Raw genomic sequence first — 19,033 nt, forward strand, 5'->3', positions numbered from 1 at the left:
TTTTTGGCATTTGGTGGGTCTCAAACTGGTCTCCTGGCATGGAGATGTTGTGTACCTACTGGGATGGTATGTGCACAACCATCTAAAGATGAAAAGTTGGAAGATCATTGGATCAGAGAATCGGGAGATATAATTTCTTTATCCAGCTGTTCACTAATTGGCTGTTCAGTTTGAGGTGGGTACCACCCTGCTTGGAACCTCACATTTCTCCTTTATAGTAGGAGGAATCATACTAGATGATTAAGAAAGTCTCTACAGTTCTAAGCCTCTATGTTCTAAGGTACAGAAGATAGTATCAGCCAATCTTGGAAAGGAAGTTCAGGTCTCAAAGATGCTATCTATCCCCAGCCTCACAGTGCTCTGAACTCCATCGTAAATTGGCAGTAATGGCAGGAAGGCACCCTTGTGCGTGCGTGCATGCCGTGCATGTCCGCGCACAAATGTATTTAGGGGCTTACTCATCCCTAACCCCATGCTGCTGTCAGCAGGAGAGAAAACAGTATTCTTAGTCTTTTATATCTGAAGGTGAAGGAAGGCAGAAAGAGCAAGCCTTGCTAGAGAGAAAGCTTGACAGATTGAATTTCAGTTGTAGTTTTGGGCAAGAGAGGGTTTGTGACTGACAGTAGATGGGGAGGAGCCAAGGAGAGAAGGATTTAGGGAGAAAGGGAGGCAAGGATGTTCTATTATTATATATGGTGTGCCTAATGATAATGAAAGAATACTGGGATACTGGTGCCTTCTAGGACTATCTTTCCCTTAATTTCCCTAGTCATACTGCCACCAATTTTTACATGATGGCACCAAGGTCTTCTGGAAAAACTGACAAGTTCACAGTATGTTAGATGATTGTCCATAGTATGGAAAGCCCTTATGTCTCATGAACACACAATGCCTGAAGACATAGCACTTGGTTGTCCACTTTTGAAAAATGAGTAGTCCTTTAGATTTTTAGAAGGGCCAGAACCAATTAGTTTCTCAAGAAAAAGAACTACAAAAAGGGGCCCAACCTCTCTACAACTGTAAATCCCTAGGACCAAGCTACCTGCCCTTCAGCACTGGACCCATCATGCAGTCAAAACAAGGTAATTTTTAGCAAAGCTTTGAGGACAAAGCAATTTTAGAGACAAGGCTTTTTTGGGGGGTGGGGAAGCTTCCAGTGCAATTTTATTTTCTTTTTCTTTCTTTCTTTCTTTTCTTTTTTCTTATTTTGAGACAGTGTCTCATGTAATTCAAGCAGGTTCCGGATATATTACATAAATAAATGAGTATGACCTTGAACTTCTGATCTTCAGGCCTCCACCACCCAAGGGCTGCAATTGTAGGCATGTGCCACCATGACTATCCTATAAGCAAAGCTTTCATTATGTTAGTATTTTATTCACTTCATTAACCTTCATCCTGCTCATCTGACAGGTAATGAACTCTTCAAAGTCTTCAAAACACAGATTTTCAGTTGATGAGCCATTGTGTGACATCACTCTGCAAAATCAAGACTATGTGACCTCAGTAGTGAGAATATTTCCATGGAGAGGGTTGCTTTTATAAGGCTTCGATGAGATTCAAAATCCACCTTTGAGGGCATTACGGTGACTAGATTTTCTTTTTAGTTTTCTTGCTACTGATTTCGGCAAGACACGTTCACATGGGTCACTGCAGTTACTAAGGTCTTAAGAAGGGAGATTCTCTAGTCCCAGGTGAAGACCTCTTAGGCTGTGTTTTCCGGCTTCCTGCCCCTTTTCTGTGATCAAGCGCAGCAATATCTTCATTTGTGTATTTATTACTTGATACCTATCTATACTACTGAATTTTAAGTTTCCTGTGGCAGGAAATCTGGCATGTTTTGTTCTGTCTCCTTCCCACAAGCAGCTGGTATAGGTAGTCTTATTCTACTGTCTCCAGGATATAATGAGCTCCCAAATCATTAAGTTTAGGGGATAGGAGTGACCCATTGTTATTATTTTAGCTAGGGCCCTAACAGTTCCTTATTTCATTTCCATATACCACTCAGTCACACAAGAACATATGCTAGCTGTAATGACTTGCCTTTAATTAAAATGTAATTTTTGTTTTTACAAAGATTTATTTTTACTATTTTTAATTATGCATATGTGTGAGAGTGCAGGGTCCTATGGATTCCAGAGTTGTCCGATTGCCCTGAAACTGGTGATATAGGCCATTGCAAGCTGCCCAACGTGGGTGCTGAGAACTGAATCAGATCTGCTCTGCAAGAGCAGTACAAGCCTTTAATGGCCAAACTATCACTTCAGTCAAACATTCTTTTTATGAAATTGCCACGTTGTCATTCTGTATCATGTGCTTTCCTTTTCTTTGTAAGTTCTTGTTTCTAATCTCTTTACTTCCCTTAACTGTCTGTCCCTCTCTGCTATGGCCTTTATTAAACCATCCCTATCCACTGATAGTACTACATCTGTCCCATATTTTAAAATTATAAAATAATGCTTTTTGGTCATTTTGTCTAGCTTCTCTAGATGCATATAGTCAGGAAGTTCTCTTTTCTATCTAATTTCAGTTGTTCATGCTATAGTATAGGCCTGTTTCCTCTTATTCTGTCCCTAGTCAACATACCTGAGCTGTGACTTTTCTTATATTTTAAAACAACCTTCTGTCTTTTGATTATTCTCCACTATCCTGCCCGCCCTTAAACTCCTTTTATTTCAATGATCTTAGTTTCTTAGCTTTGCAAAACAGGTGCCTCCAATCCCAGGTTTACCTCTTGTTGGCTCTGCAAGTACTATATATATCCCAATCCTGACTCTTCACAATCAGATTTCCGTTGGATCCCACGGACCTTTTGGCTGTCACCTGCCTTTCCACTGCGATGAGGTCACTTCTCTCAAAAGGAAACTACTTGGGACCCTTTGGTTAGTTTCTGTGCTCTCTTAAGTTCCATAGTCTCCACTTCTCTTCTACATCCAAGTTATTATTTCGTTCAGCCTAGGCAAATATCTGATATTACCTTGGGCCCTAGAGAGGAGTGAAACCTGAACAGTAAGAATTATCCACAGTTCAGAAGAAGGCTCTGCTCTCAAAAAAAAGGAAGAAAAAAGAAATACCTCCCCTCAGTTGTTTGTTCCTTTGTTTTGGTTTTGTGTGTGGGGGGGGTTGTTTTGTTTTATTCTTTTGCTCCTGCTGCTGTTTAGTAAATAATTTACAAAAGCAAATTTTCCTCCCCACAGGCTACACCCACTTTATCACGGGTTCCTAGGGCTAGCCTTTACACATTTCCATACTGTCATTGACTATTTTTAGCAAAGGATGACATTAAATGCTAGTTACCTCATGGGCTTCAAACTTATCTCTTGTACTTGTCAGAATGTTGATATTCCTCCTGCTTTGGACTTGCTGGCCACTTGTGGCCTAGATATATTTCTAGAGGTGTGAAAACTATTTGCATGGTATAGCTTGAAGGGTTCCTAGAAAGTCTTTTGTCTGCACGTCTTCCTTTGGCCTGTGTCTGACAATGAGAATTTCAATACTACAGACTCCTTTCTTTAACACATAAGGACTTCCTTAGGAAGCCTTTGTTATACTCTTCCCTCTTGGTAGTTTGAAATTTGTACACTACCATTACCATCTGGTTTCTGTCTAACTCTCTCCAATAAGATCATGAATGGCTTTTATGTATTTCCCATTGTATCCTGAGTGTCTAGGCTCAGTGAGCCTAGAGTATGAAAGATATGCAATGAGCATTTCTTGTTGATGGAAATATTTCATGAACTTAAATATGAATTCTTCAGATCACTAGTAAGAAAGGACTGTGGGCACAAGTGTCCAGGACACTACTGGGGTAGAGAGCACTAGAAAATAAAGATGGAATACTGACCTTGAACAACATCTTACTTTCTCACTTGACCCAAGGCTGGTTCTTTTTGCTACTTTAGTTCCCTCTCCTCTCCTGCTAACTTGAAGTTTCCCACCTTTCTTAATCCCAATTCAATGGTCTTGACTTAGAGAGCATCTGAAAAGTTTGCTGAGATGTAAACAAGCCTAAAATGACACTCTACTGGGCCATCAGCCTCTTTTTCTCAGAAAGACAGGGGCAAATTTTGCACACACATGCACACATGAATGCATACATGGTAGTACCCTCCTTTTAAAGGGTCCTTGTAGAAATGAAAGCTGAGATCCAGATATGAAGCCACACCCCAGGTTTTCTTTCTGCGACTTACTCTCTACTGTATGACTAAACTTGGTTCCAGTGATCCTAAGACAGAAGTATCATCCTACTCTCATTTTCTAGATGCCTCTATCTGTGTGGGGATAGTCCAAGTTCCTGAGTAGAAGTCAGGCTTGTTTTGAGGCAAAAAAGAACAGTGAGGGAGAATGCCAAAGTAAGCCTTTCTCCCTTGTTCCTGAAGCTTGCTAACTCTGGTTTCAGGCCCAGGAAGGCTAAAAAGTCTTCCCACCCAGGCCAGCCCCTTCCTACCAGGATCCCTGCAGGGTTGGCAAGTTTCTCCTCTCCTCTCCCAACCAGAAAGTCTTACATCCATCCAGCCAGCCAGTAAACACCTGCCAAAGCCAACCCACTCGTTAAGGCTCTGCTGGAAGCTGCCGCCATAAAGAGACTCTCCCTTCCTAGTTTGCTTTGGCACAACCCAAGCTCTACTAAGCTTAAGACCTTTCTCTCAAGGAACATAGCCTTCACTCAGCTTTTAGAGGCTCACAACCTGCAACACTTCCTTGCCCTGAGTCCTTGGTGGCAGCTTCTTTACTCCCAATGGTCACAACCTCAGACCTGGCCTTGGCCTCTGACTTCCCTGTGTACTTTACCATGCCTTGCAGAGAAGATAGGAATTCAAGAAATCCATACTCAGAGCACAGTAAGTAGCAGGACATTGGTCAATAAATGGACTGATTAATATAGTGTTTGGTCACTCCATACAAGGCTGAATGAGATACTGCCATTATTCACTTCTCTGTGCACCCAAGCAGGCGGAGTATGTTGTCTTAAAACTGAGCAGTTCTTATGCTTTCCCCTTCCTTTTTTATTCCTTTCCCTTTCCCCTTACAACTAAGAACCATAAAGGCTGAGGGAAGAGGGAGGAGTGACAACTGTGGTAAGGGTTTACAGTTTTCCTTGATTCTGGATGTGATGTGCCTTTTTTTTTTTTTTTGGTTCTTTTTTTTTTTTTTTTTTGGTTCTTTTTTTCGGAGCTGGGGACCGAACCCAGGGCCTTGCGCTTCCTAGGCAAGCGCTCTACCACTGAGCTAAATCCCCAACCCCGTGATGTGCCTTGAGAACTTGAAATGCCTAGCTCTCTTGAGTCCTGTGATAATGGTCTTGTCCAAGAACTCATGAGTACTATCTCTGAACACAGCACGCTACTGATTTCCAAGCCACTTCAAAAAAACAAAATTTTGTTTCCCTCCTTCTCTCTTTTCCTTGGACTATAGAGCAGTCTCCTCAGCTAACCTCAGACTGTTAGCCACTTACCTGGTGGCAACATAATGGAACAGGCTGGGGCAAACACTGGGAGGAGAAGAGGAGGAGTTACTGACTTAGTCACACACTTTGAGCCAACGGAATATTACATTGGTGGGGATATATGTGTTGTATATAAACTTATTTTTTTAAAGAATGTCAGAATCTAGGAAACCTAATTTTACAAAGGCAGAGTTGTGCCAAGCTGGTAATGTAAGTTTCTAAATAGGCAAAAAGAAAACCTCCAAACAAAAACAAAACAAACAACAACACAAACAAACCAATAAACCTAAAAATCATTGTGAATTCAGGAAAACCTAGGAACTTTGAGGCTTTATGAGGAATGGACAGGAAACTGGCATGTGAGGGGCTTTTCTTTAAATGGTTCCTCTAGCTTGGGGCACACCTTTCTGCTTAAATGTCTATCCGACTAAGGTATCCAAAAAAGTTCCTGACCTGACAATAAGATAGAAAAGGCTTTTCTGAGACCCGTTCTGAAGCCCCTTCACATCATTCCTTTAGTAGTGCACTATTCAGAAAAAGTAGCAGTACCCCTCGGAAATGACTTCAGTAAACCCAAATCCATCCCAGCTTGCTTGTCTGTTTACATTTGCTTCTAAGTGTGGGAGTAAGGCGACTCACACCTTGACGTCTGGTATTTCCCTCTGAGCCAAATGTTTGCCTCACATAGGGAATAGTATGAGCTCCATTTAAACCTGAGGCTGCCTTCGGAATGCCTGGCCCTGGGGGAAGCCCACCACTGAGCAAGCAGAAGCTTGATGTCTCAGTAACCTGGCACTGTTACATAAGGCACTGCATGAGATATGAGTCAGGGCCCCGAGGCTGGCACAGGCCCAGCCCAGTTTGGAAAGTGAGGTTAAACAGCAGTGTAGGAGAGGTGCTAAGGGGCTAAGCTACATTGCAGCCACTGGATCTGTATTCCCTCCTCTCACTTCTCACTCCCCTTTCCTCAGGGATAGTTGGGAAAGTGGGAATCTCCACCAGACTTCTACATTGTAAGCAGTTGCTCGCCATCCCTTCTGAAGAGAAGACGAAAAAAGTATATTGACAACTCAAGGCTATTTTGTGATCAAATTCTTCCTTTTAGGAAGGTCAATATGATATTTAATAGGCAGGGGACTGATACAGGCTTGATCTATCTAAGAAATGTTACTCCCAAGAAAGGGATACAATAACATGCTTTGGCCATTACTGACCAAACCCGCTTCCAAGCCCTTGTTTTCTCTTGGACCAGTGTTTGCACACTGGAAAACTTCTCATTTACTCCTTTGTGTTGGTTGGGACCTTATACCTCTTACAGCACTTCTAAAAGTTCAATAGCTACTTAGGGGATGACTCCTAGCCAGAAGGTACAAGTGAGCTTACCTTGCCTGCTGATAAAAATCATCTCCTTCCTAAGATAACATTTGGAAAAGCTTGCTTTCTTCTCCTAGTTCATCCCTATTCCTATTCCTTAATTAAGGCAGTAACTTCCCAGTCTGATCCCTCACTGGATGAAGGTTGCTCAAGTTGGGATCTAGCCTTCAGTTCTTCCGTGGGGCTCCCACTAACCTATGTGATTGCATGGAGAAATTCCAAAGCTCTGGCAGAAAATGAAGCCCTAACCCTTGCCCCATTATTGCAGGCATTGGGACAGTACAGTATGTCCTGAGTCATCATTACTCTCTTCATCTAAAAAAGAAACTTCATCTTTCTGACCCTTGTGGTCATGGAATGCTCTCCCTTGAGTACACTGAGCACACAACGTGCCCCTCCAAATGAGCCCAAGCTTTGGCCTCTTTCAGCACACTGGTTTCTCAAGGGCTCAAAAGACTATTGCATGACACCAACCAATTTGTTATGTAAACTCAGCCAGCCATGGCAGATTACAGCTTTGCAGTTATCTTGAGGGATGCCTTACATAAGAGGAGAAAGTTCAGGTAGGAGCAGATTCACAATGAGCAAACACAGTCCAGTGACTACCACCACATACAAACATAGACTACCTCATTCCTCTGAAGCAATTCACAGTTGGGGGCTAGTATTTTGCTGTGCTCCATCATTCAGGTGGCCCAGAGACCCTGGAAACCTTGGCCAGACACATCCATCTTCATTTATTTAGAGGCCTTGGCCTTTAGGAGTAGTCTGGAAAGAAGCCAAAGCTACCTGGAATTGAGAGCTTGCCAGTTTATCTGGAAGTAAAAATATAAGCAAGGGAGTTAACTACCTCTTCAGGCAGGGAGGGAAAATAAGGTCACCCTGGAAAGAGTTATCTTCTAAGGTGTGGGCTCACATAGGTCCTCTCCAGGCTATACGGACAAGAAAATAAAATCAAGGCCCCATTTTGAACCTCTTTAAGAGCTGAACCTATCAGGCAGACTGCTTGTGCTCTCTGTTGCTCAGTGCCCCACATTGTAGTACCCCACCTAACCTGGTCTTTATGAATACAGCCCAGTTTCTCCACTTTGATTCTGTCAACTTGGCTTTTGTGTCCCATTCTCATTGAACTCTACTTTTTATGAACTGTTACCTTGTCCACAGAGATAAGGAACAATTCCACGAAAGGAAATAAATGACAAACAATGGCTGTAAATGAGTGATCACATTTTTTTGATGAAAAATAAGTGAAGAATGCCATTTCCAGGCATGTACCCCAAATAATCCCAAACAGCCACTGCAGCGCATACTTTTATAGTGCTCATAGCAGCATTCCTCAAAATGGCCACACAAAGTAGAAACAATCCATGTGTCTTCTGATAGATGGACGCATAAAAAATGCACTACAGGAATAAAATGGAATATTATTCAATGAAGTACTGTTACATGTTACAACATAAATCTTGAAAACATCACGTGAGTGATGACCACAAAGGATCCTATATTGCACAAATTCCACTTATAGGAGACATAGCAAGAATAGGCAAATCTATAGAGACAGAAAGCCCCAGGTTATTAGGAGCTGGGGAGAAGAGAGAATGGGATGTTATCACTTAGTGAGAACAATGGTTAAAATGGTAAATTTTAATAAGTATTGGACCAATATCCACACAAATATATGTGTATGCACACACACCATATATCACAGAGCTACTCAGGTACTGGCAGGGGTAACAGGGCACTAAACTTACTCATCAGCATATGGCATATGGATTGGCCTCAATATACTAACCTGCCAGCACACGAAATTCACATCTGTACCTTGGCAAAATGACAAGTTTTTTGTATGGTAGGGTTCTCATGAGGAATCCAAACCCTGAATCTTAAGCTCTCAAATGCATTTGTATTTTTAATGGAGGCTTTCCCTTAATTCAAGAGTGCCTATTCTTTGTCAGACTACTAGACACTTGGGAAATAGTTATTTTAATTTACTTTGGGCTAAGGAAGGACTTTCGAAGCATGATACCAAAACCAAAAATCACAAAGGTAAAGAATGACAGGCTTAACCACATAGAAACTCAAAACCTCTTTATGACAAAGAATTCTGTCTTTGAAATCAAATGGTAAATTAATTGACAAAGGGTTGCAATCTCTATCAGGGTTTCTCACAGTGTGGTCTACATACCACTGATGCTATGAGAGAGGATTTTAAGATGGTACAATGACAGTGTTGAATCTTAAATAGTGTGAAATTTTTCTTGAAAAAACAACCTGATCTCTAAATCTAACTCCTCCTCCATGCTAGTACATAACAGCTCAACAGAGAATATTAAATGAATTAGCATACATAAAGCTATCATAAATATTTCATATTTTCTGAAATTGTGTGTGAGAACCTGTTGGAGGCAGGTTAGCTTACAGGTAGATTCCTAGAAAAACTTTGGAGATAAAGAGAATCAAGACCCAGAGTATTTGGGAGCACACTGAGCAGATATGCTCTGGGCCCAAAGGTTGATTTAGTCAGGTGTGGTGGCTCATACCTCTAATCCCAGCACTTGAGGGGCAGATTTAGAAGGATTGCTTTGGACTATACTGAGTTCCAGGCCAGCCAAGTTCAGTCTGAGTTCCAAGTCATCTTGGGTTGTAGTGTGAGACTCTCAAAAAAAAATCTTAGAAATAAAACTGAGGTTATAAGAACAACAATCATAAAAACAGAATATTTGCCAGTTACCATGTCACTCTTCTTGACCTTAAAAGTCAGGTAATTAAACTCACTCAGCCTTTTAATTTAAATTAGTTCATTTTTTAAACACTGCATTTAAACTGAACAATTCAGATTAATTGCCCAGTGTACTCCACCTTTCTCCTAAACTTTCTAGTATTCAGAAGCATAGTTGAATAAATGAAGTCAAGTCTAATAATAGTGTGACCAACCATCCCAGTTTCCCTGAGACTGTCCCAGTTTGATCATCAGAGAGCCCTGTGTTCCACGCAAAACTGGAATAGTTGGACATTTTGACCATTTGTAAAGGTTCTAGAATCACAATTTTCTTTGCTTCGTATGTACGTACATACATACGTATGTATGTATGTATGTATGTATATGTTTTTCCACACAGGGTTTTTTTGTGTAGTATTGCTGACCTGGAACTCACTCTAGACTAGGCTGGCCTGTAAATCAAGAGATCCGCCTGCCTCTGCCTCTGCCTCCTGAGTGCTTTTTAAAGGAATGCATCACTACCATCCAGCAAAATTTTAGTGTTAGACTAAATTTTAGTGTTCTAAGCACCTCTTTAGTGTTAGTTTTGTTATTTATTTATTAGTTTTGTTTTTATTTATCTATTTATTTATTTTTAGTTTTTGAATATTTTTTCATTCAATAGACTCCAGAATCTATGATCTCAGTTGGAGTTTTGATATAGCTCTTTATTGAGAGACATGGGGCAAATTACTTAAGATTTCCAAGACTAATTTCCTTCTTTTAAAAATGAAAACCAAACAGAGCCTTGTGGCTTTAATCCCAGCACCCAAGAGACAAAGGCAGGGGAAACTTTTTACTTTGTCCTGGTCCACAAAGTGAGTTCCAGGACAGCCAGAGATGTTACATTGAGAAACCCTGTCTCGAAAAAACAAAACAAAACTGAAAATTGGGGTAATACCAGTTTTGTTGGATCACTATAAATACTAAATGAAACTATTAGATGCTGTTCTTGGTATACACTATAATTGAAGAAGAACTGTTAACTATTAATCCTTTATGATTATTAGTTACATTACATAAGATTGAAGGGATGGTGTTTAAAAATACATTTCGGGGTTGGGGATTTAGCTCAGTGGTAGAGCACTTGCCTAGCAAGTGCAAGGCCCTGGGTTCGGTCCCCAGCTCTGAAAAAAAAGAAAAGGAAAAAAAAATAAAAATACATTTCTTTTTCCCAAATAGCCTAGCAGTGCCATTTATACAGCAAAAGGCTGCATACTCATTCTCACTGATTTTTATATGTACAAACACTCCATCTGAACTTCTACCATACTATTAGTTACCACATGTGATTAAAACTGAAAAAGAAAATTCTACATTTAAACACTAGGAAGAATTTTCTAGCACATGGTTAAAGAGGTGGGGTTGGAGAGATGGTTGAGTAGTTAAGAGTGCTTGGTGTTCTTGCAGAGGATCGGAGTTTGGTTCCTAGCACCCACAGCAGGAAGCTCATGACCATCTGTAACTCCAGGGGTTCTGATATTCTCTCTGGCTTCCACGAGTATCTGCACAATTGTGTGAATGTGTGTGCGCGCACAAAAAATGCTAAAGTTGTGAAATCTTTACCCCAGAGTACACCAATTAAGTAGTTATCTGTAATCACTAGAATATAACATCTTTACTAAATAGTGGCTGCAAGACCAAGAAGAAAGCAAGCAAAGCACAGACCTACCCTCAGATTGCTTACATGCTTTGTTCCAAGAAAATCAAGGCCTAAGCTGGGAGATAGGGACAGATCAAAACACATGGACAGACATAAATCAAGAATATGACATGTCTTCTTCCCAAGAATGTTGGAGGCCTTGAAATAGCAGAAGAGGCTACAAGACAAGGGGCTGGAAGATTGGCTTCTCCACTAGATGTGGCCTTGAAAACTTAAAATGGGAAATACAGTCAGTCAGGGACTGAAATGTATTATTGTGAATTGGAACAGGAATAAAAATTATGGCTGAATTATACAGGAAGAAACCCATGGAATCAAACAAAGCAGCAAAGGAAATGTTCATATAGGAGGCTGTTCAGCCTAGACATTGGAGAAGCCCTATAGCCAGCAATAACAGGCTTCTAGTTCACAAAGAACATGTGCAAAGCCTAGACTGAATTTTGGATCTCCAATACCAATTAAGGAAAAGAGCGTTGTGTTGTCCTGTTAATTATGTCATTCCCTTCTGAGCTTCAATGAAGCCTAGTAGCCTTCTAGCTTGTTCTGCGATAGCATACTGACAGAATTCTTCTGGTCACAGGAATCATTGTCAGGTGCATATCCCCTAGTTTGTTCTTTTCCCTCATACATTGCCTTTAATATTCCTATTCAGTACCATTTCCGGGCTTGGCCAAGAACCAAGTACCCAAAACTGAAGTAGATGACAAAGGAAATCTTTCAAGAAACCCAATCGACCAGGACACTCCAGAGGTGTGACACAATGTGAAGGCTTGCAAAACTCAGCCTCCCACTTCACTCACCTAGGTCAGACCCTCCTAAGGCCTAGAAACAGAAATCACCCTTTCACTTCACCAAAGACCCAGAGGTGCCTCTGCTTTCCCAGTTGAAGCAAATGCAAAGGTTCTCTCTTCAGGTTTCTTCCCTCTCCCTCGCCTTTCCCACTCTCCAACTGAGCTGTGCCAGCAAGCAGATCATTACACACCAGTTAAGGATCGTGCTCTACAGGATCTCAGGGTCTGTGGGTTGAATACACTTGTAGTAATATTTGACCAGAAAGGAAGATTTTCTTCAAATGTGTTCTGTCTATAGCTTGGCTTTATTCTAGACCATGAAATAATTTAATCCCTAACGTGAAATAAGTGAGAAAATGCTTCAATGGCATTGCCTCAGAAATACGACTTGATATAACATTAAGCCTTGCTTGTCCCCACCAGAAATCAATGGGGCTGGAGTGAGGAGACAGTGGATTTGTCTTGGGAGACATTCTTGACAGTTCAGCAGAGTGCCTCCTGCATTTCTTGAGAGCCCTTACAATGTGCTATTTGAGTTCACTGCCATGAAGGTAAGGAACGAGTGCTCGGCATTTCTTATCACTTTGGGCACACTACCTGCCCACAACCTAGAATCTGAGAGATAGAAAGCACTGTGCAGAGAGCATGGAGGTCATATAACTTTCTCAGGCTCATACAAAAAGGTAGAAGCATAACTTGCACTACCACACAGGTCTCCCACAGCAGGGATGACGCTGTTACATAACCTGCTCCATTAAGCAAGAAAAAAAATCTACCTGTGTGCCCAAGCACACATGCAGACACATGCTCATATGCGCACGCGCGCGCACGCACACACACACACACACACACACACACACACACACACACACACACACACGGTCTCTAAGAACATAAAACCCACAGAAGGTTTTCCGGAAGTCCTTGCCCCTAAATTATCTGAGTTCTAAGTCACTAATACCAGAGTAACTCGTTGTTGGAGACAACAGCTGCCCTGAGCATTCCCACTGTGTTTATTTCTTCCTTTTCCCCATTCTTGCCTTCCAGGTTTCCAGAAAATCTGAAACACACTCCAACACAGAGTCTACCTGTAGATGGATTCCTCCACTCTCCTGCCATAGAGAGGTCTTGAAGTGCTCAAAGTGATAATCCTAAACTATTTTTTTTTTCTGGGGTTGCTTTGCACTTGCATTCAGAATGGAAGGCCATAATCTACGAAGTGGGTCGGGTCCCCGCCTCCCCACAGGGTTCTGATTTTTCCCATCCCTCTAGCCTGATCTTTCCCCATCAGAAGCCCAACATGTTAACGACTTGTCCTAATTGTCAGTGCCACTCAGTAATTTAAGTCCTTCCAGTTTCAGTCCCACGGAGTTGGGTGAAACTCAAATTCTAAGAGAAGCCTATGGCAGAACTGTCTGAAGGACTATAGAAAGTGAAGGGTGCACCCACAGTTACTTCCAACCCCCACGGAGTCACTCCATCTTTTGGGCCCAAGGGTTTGCGAGCCTTTCCAGGCTCCATTCAAAACACACTTAGAGCTGCTAGAACGCTGTGAGCTCTGCGGGGCTCTAGGTAGCCAAGAGGGCCCTTCTGCCTCAGCCTAGGAGCCCGACTCCCCCCAACCCCCTTGCAAACTTGCTGGAGTGCCCCCCACCTCCTCCCTGCCCCAGTCACAGGTGAATATCCATCAGGGCCACTTTCGCAGCCGTTCTGGCCAGACACCCACCTGTGGAAGAAGAGCAGAATGGAGAGCATGGTCTGGTCGATGTTGCGGTTGCAGATGCCCTCATTGATCAGGTAGCAGGGGTCACGAAGCACGGGCTCCAGCGAATCCTGCCGCATTATGTTGTTGAGCTTGTCAGTGTTGAGGTTCTCGAAGACCAGCTTTTCCTGCAGCTGCCGAAAGTTGCTCACGGTGGGGCTGCCTGGGTTGTTTTCGCCGCTTCTCCCTTTCTGGAGATCGCAGCGGTTGGCCAGGTCCAGGCAGCAGTTGCAGCAGTCGAGGCCGACAGGTGAGCGGCACTCGATCTTGGGCTGGGCCATCTTCTGGGGCTCAGAGGCTGCCTGCTCAGGGACGTCAGGGGCGGCGGGCAGGTGCGCACCTGCGGAGTTGGCCTTTTCGGACTCCAGGGTGCCCGGCAAAACAAGCTGTGAGGACAGTTGGAAATTAGCGCCTAAAAAAAAAAAAGAGCCGGCCGCCCCGGGTCGGTTCGGGCCCCCTTCTGGTGGTAGCGCTCAGGGTGCGAAGAGAAACAGCTGGACAAACAGCTCCCAGCGGCTCCCGCGGGCTCACTTCCTCCTCCTCCCCCTGCTCGGGCAGCCCGGGCCGCCCCCCTCCCCCGCCCCGCTCCCCCTCCCCCGGAGCTCCCACGCGCGCGTGCCCCCCAACGCCAGCGCACTCCCAAGTTTCCCAAGTGCGAGCGTGGCTCCCGGCGGACCTGCAAGGCGGCAGGAAGGGCGAGCGGCCAGGGAGAGCCGCAGCGCGCCCTCAGCGGCAGCCCTGCTTCTCCGGCCCGCGGGCTCCGCGGATCGCGCGGTGGCGACAGCCCAGGGCGAGCGTACGAGCTACCCCCGAGCCTCAGAGTCCGCACCGGGCCGTGACAGCATGTAAATGAGCCCCGAGGGGCAGGCGGAGGACACGCCACCGCTGCCGCCGCCTCTGCCACCGCCGCCGCCTCCCTGGCCAGAGCTTGAGGGGGCCCCCTGGCGCGCGGAGTTCTCCTCCCTCAGCTCCCACACGGCCGGCCGGCCGTACGCCCGCCCGCGCTCCTGTGGAGCCCGCCTCGGCAGCTCCTCGCCGTGCGCGCCTCAGCGTTGGGTGCCTTTGGCGCTCACCGACTGAGCGGCTGGACGTCCAGGAGCGCGCGCCTTCTGCTCTCCGCGGCTCTTCTGTGTCTCTACCCCGGCGACAGGACTGTCTGTCTCCGCTCCGTCTGTCTCCTCTCCCTCAGTCTCTCGCTATCTCCCCGCCCCCCACCGCGCCCGAGACCCACGCAGCGCCAGCGCCCCCGCCCCCTCACCGCACGGGGTCTCGGGCTCTCCAGAGTGGGCCAAAGGTCGCAGGGGGGGCTGGCTCACAGGGTGTCCCCTGAGCGGCGCGCTCACGGCCTGCCCGGAGCCATGGAGCCAGCGAGCCAGCGGGCGGCCGTCCGAGCGGCCCTTTAAACCGCCGCCCGCCACGCAGCCCGGCTTTTTTTTTTTTTTTTTTTTTTCGGGAAGTGCCAAAAGAGGGAAGAGCCCTGGACTCAGTGGTAGCGCCGGCGGCGACAGCCCCCCAGAAAGTGCCAGAAAACAAGAACACCTGAGAAACGCCCCAACTCCAAACTCACAGAACCATGTCCCCTGAGCCCCGAGCCGCTCCTCCTCACTTGTCACCCCATCTCGAGCTCCGTCTCGTTTCCCGGGCTCAGCCCCGTGCCTCGTTCCACACCATCTCCTCAGGCCCCGCTGTCCGGGCTGCGGGCGTCCCCTGGGCCTGCCCCTTCTCCCTCGCCGCGCGTCTCCCGCTCTTCCCGCTATTTCTCTCATTTGGCGTTTTTTTCTAAGTTTCCTTACAGGTTTGGTCGGTTTGTTCCTTGCTTTCCCCCATCTTGTCCCCTTCCCGTCTTTCCCCGCTCCCCTCCATGTCTAGCCGCCCCTCGCCTCCATTTCTCCGCTCCTGCCTTGGCCCCCTCCCCTCTTATTTCCTTCATTTTATTTCTCTCCCCACACCTCGCGTCAGCACCCCCTCTTTCTCCTCACTCATTTTTACTGGTTTCTCTCCCCCAAACCCGTCCTCCCGCCCCTTACCTGCTACTTCAGGTGATCGGTCTCCGTCGATCTCTCCAGAGACTTCTCCAGCCGTCTGCACGCACGCAGAGCCAGAAGGGGAGTGATGCGTCTGTCCCGTAATGGCGGCGGAGGGATCTGGGAGAATAAACCCCGGGCGGAGGTATAGTGAAAGGGCACATATAGGGGCCACCCTGGGTTAATGCCCCTGCTGTCTGAGCTGCAGGGACGTCCAAGGTGACCAAGAAAGGCGACTTTTTACAGTATCTCAGAACTCAGAATGTGTTGAGTGTGGAACACTCATTTTTTTTGATTCTTGGGGAAATTAAAACCTGTTCACAAAATTCAGTTTTTGTATAAAACTCAAATAAATTTCTATTCATTCCTACTCCCTTCCAACCGCCCTCCACCCCCTTCATTCGCTTCATTCAAGAACCCAGGGCATTTGAAATAGAGCAGTATATGCTGCCATCTTCTGCCCAAAACCTGAACTATTTTCTGTCCCCATGTAAGGTTCCGCCGCTCAGCGGGACACTACAGGTGTCCCGCTCCCGGTGGAAGGATCCATTGGGATGCCAAGCAGGGGCAAGTGTCGCTCTGTTTCAAGAAAATTGAACTTCCAGTTGCCTGAACCCTGGTAAATGTGACTAAAGTAGTCCGAAATTTCCTAGCCGACCGTGGCGGAGCGCACTGATGATTCTAGCAACTCGCAAAGAAGCTGGCTTGCTAGAGTCAGGCCAGCCCGAACTAAACAGTGAGATCGATCATCTCAAAAAAATCCAGCCCATATAAAACGAGACTTCAAGCCACCTCTGAAATTAATTAGGAGCAAAATGCAGCCAACTAATTCCTGTTCCCCACTCCTTGGGGCTGTTACATGAAGCCAAAATATGGGTAATTGGGGAAGGCAGTACTCTATGCTATAGTGGCTAGAAACCCCAAATCCTGCTGTATTTCCCGTTCCCAAAGCCCAGGATGAAAGAGAATGGTGGCTACTACATAAAACACTATAACAGAGTATACACACATCCCCACAGACTAAGAAACTTCTATTTTTTTCTTCTTAAAAGCCCATCACGTCATTTTCTTGTATTTCCTTCTTCTTTCTTCTCTTTTTAAAATGTTCTTGGATAAAAGCCAGAAGAGGTAGTAGAATATAAAATTTCATCTGCATTGAGTAGACTTATAGCCTTCTGAATTGATTTTTAATTACAGTGTTTATTGTTTTCCTCCTTGTTTATAATTATTTTATGTTAACTCTTATAATAAAATAGATTAGTTCCATAAATGTTTATTTGCGTTTTGGGAACAGCTAGGCCTTTTGCTTCTGTGTTTGCCTGAGCCCTCTTATCTTTGTGTAACCTTGGGGATGAGGCCCTGGTGGAAGTATTTCCTTCTTGACATTTGGCACCATTAAATTCAAGATTTTTGTCCCCTTGACATTTCCCTGTTGCAGTCCTTGCTCTCAAGCAATATTGTTAATAATTCGGGACAGATCTGCACACCATATCAAGGCTGATCAAGAGCAAATATAGTTGAGATACAGCAAAGTCTAAATAGTACAGAGATAGAGTTCAGAGAGCTGGCATTTATGTGCACACAAGTCCAGCTTGTGTTGACAGACTGCATACCTATGTGAGGGAAGGTTGACTGGACAGGGCCTCTTGGGCTCTCCTTTGTGAAGCCTTGCTTTACTGTCATACACTGTATTGGATGGAGAGATTCCAAGCAAATGTTCTTGCATAAATTCAGGATGCAGGAGTCTGGGACACTAGCAGACAAAGATGGTGGCTTTTTGGGTGGAGAGGAATAGGGGGAGAAGAAACACATCTACTTCTTAGAGTAATTCAACAGCCATTTTCTGTACACTTGTTCTGAGCCAGGTACAGCATTAATGGAAATTCAGAGAAAAATAAAATACACACTCAAAACTCCTGCCACGAACTCCTAATCTATCTGGGAAAAGAGATACACAGAGAGACAAAATAGTACATGTCACGCTGAATCTTGTTGCACTGACCTGAAACCCCAGCTTTTGGGGAGGCTAAGGCAGTAAGCACAGGTTCAAGACCATCCTGGACAACTGAGTGACTCAATCTCTCTGTCACACGTGTGCGCAGGCATGTGTGTTAAGGGTTGAGGATAGAGTTCAATGGCAGACTACGTGTATAACGTGAACAAAGCTCTAAGGTCCAATCGAGCACCTTAAAAAAATAAGAAACGGGGCTGGGGATTTAGCTCAGTGGTAGAGCGCTTACCTAGGAAGCGCAAGGCCCTGGGTACGGTCCCCAGCTCCGGAAAAAAAAAAAAAAAAAAAAGAACCAAAAAAAAAAAAATAAGAAACAAAACCCAAGCTTACCACTACAAGTGGTAAATGATAGACCCTTAGTGATTTGTGGGCAGGCAAAAGTATGTGCTAGAGAAGGTGAAGGAGGGTTTTCTTTGGGATGGAAGGACAATCCACACATGTTCCTTGGTTGAATTGCAGTATGGATACAATGTAATGAATCCATCATGAACTGAAAATATCATAAATAAAAAATGAAATTGCTATATGTAGTTCACTGAGCACCACAGTTTAGCAACACAGGAGTCCACATGACCCTCCTAGTCTTGTGGTTTACAGGGAGCTGCCCATCATGCAAATTCTAAATTAGAAGTGGAAGTTTCTACTGAATACATATTGACTTTTGCACCATCATAAAACACAAAATTTGTTAAGTAGAATTCATGAAAACCAGGGACTAGTGGAGTGAGGCCTGTGCATGAGAATAGTGTGTTGTGATCCTGTGTGAATTTCAAAAGTGTTTTGTGTTACTAGGGAATAAAAATGGGAGAGATAAAAATTGAGAGTTGGAAAGAGATTCAGAGCCCATGTCTTAGAGGACCCAGCGTGAAGCACTAAAGAAAATTTTGCCCTGAGCCTAGTGTGGTGCCTTACACCTCACACTCAAAGTGACTTTGGGCTCTGTAAAAGAGCCTGACTAAAATCAATGAACCACACATCTATCTGCCTCACAAATCTGTCTTGCTTTAGATAATTATTAAGAAAAGATTAAATACCATTTATTGAATGCTATGAGCACAAATTGTATACATATGTGTATATACTATTATTTACTTCTCACAGCAATACTATGAAGTAGGTATGATTTAGATCATGATGTGAACTTGGATAAATTAAAGATGCTCTCCGGTTCCACAAAGAATCCCTGATGGAGTCAGGGTTTGAA

At 44.5% G+C, this 19,033-nt stretch overlaps 1 protein-coding gene across 4 annotated transcripts in view; it reads right to left on the reverse strand.

Moving 5' to 3' along the window:
• The window catches only part of Tsc22d3 (TSC22 domain family, member 3), a 59,980-nt gene extending 44,087 nt beyond the window's left edge, over positions 1 to 15,893 (reverse strand). The window contains exons 1-2 of one of the 4 annotated variants that reach the window (NM_001400982.1): positions 15,822 to 15,893; positions 13,759 to 14,180 (exon numbers count right to left, since the gene is read on the reverse strand). In NM_001400982.1, coding sequence (NP_001387911.1) covers positions 13,759 to 14,075 — 317 coding nt within the window. In that variant the 5' untranslated portion in view covers positions 14,076 to 14,180; positions 15,822 to 15,893. Of the gene's footprint in view, positions 1 to 13,758; positions 14,181 to 14,470; positions 14,717 to 14,867; positions 14,935 to 15,052; positions 15,183 to 15,821 lie in introns of those variants that run through there. The other 3 variants (NM_001400983.1, XM_008773447.4, XM_006234249.5) reach the window with 3 other exon arrangements.
• Positions 15,894 to 19,033: the final 3,140 nt, after the last annotated feature.

Source organism: Rattus norvegicus, chromosome X (assembly GCF_036323735.1).
Source record: "Rattus norvegicus strain BN/NHsdMcwi chromosome X, GRCr8, whole genome shotgun sequence".
In the NCBI taxonomy this organism is placed as follows: Eukaryota; Metazoa; Chordata; class Mammalia; order Rodentia; family Muridae; genus Rattus; species Rattus norvegicus.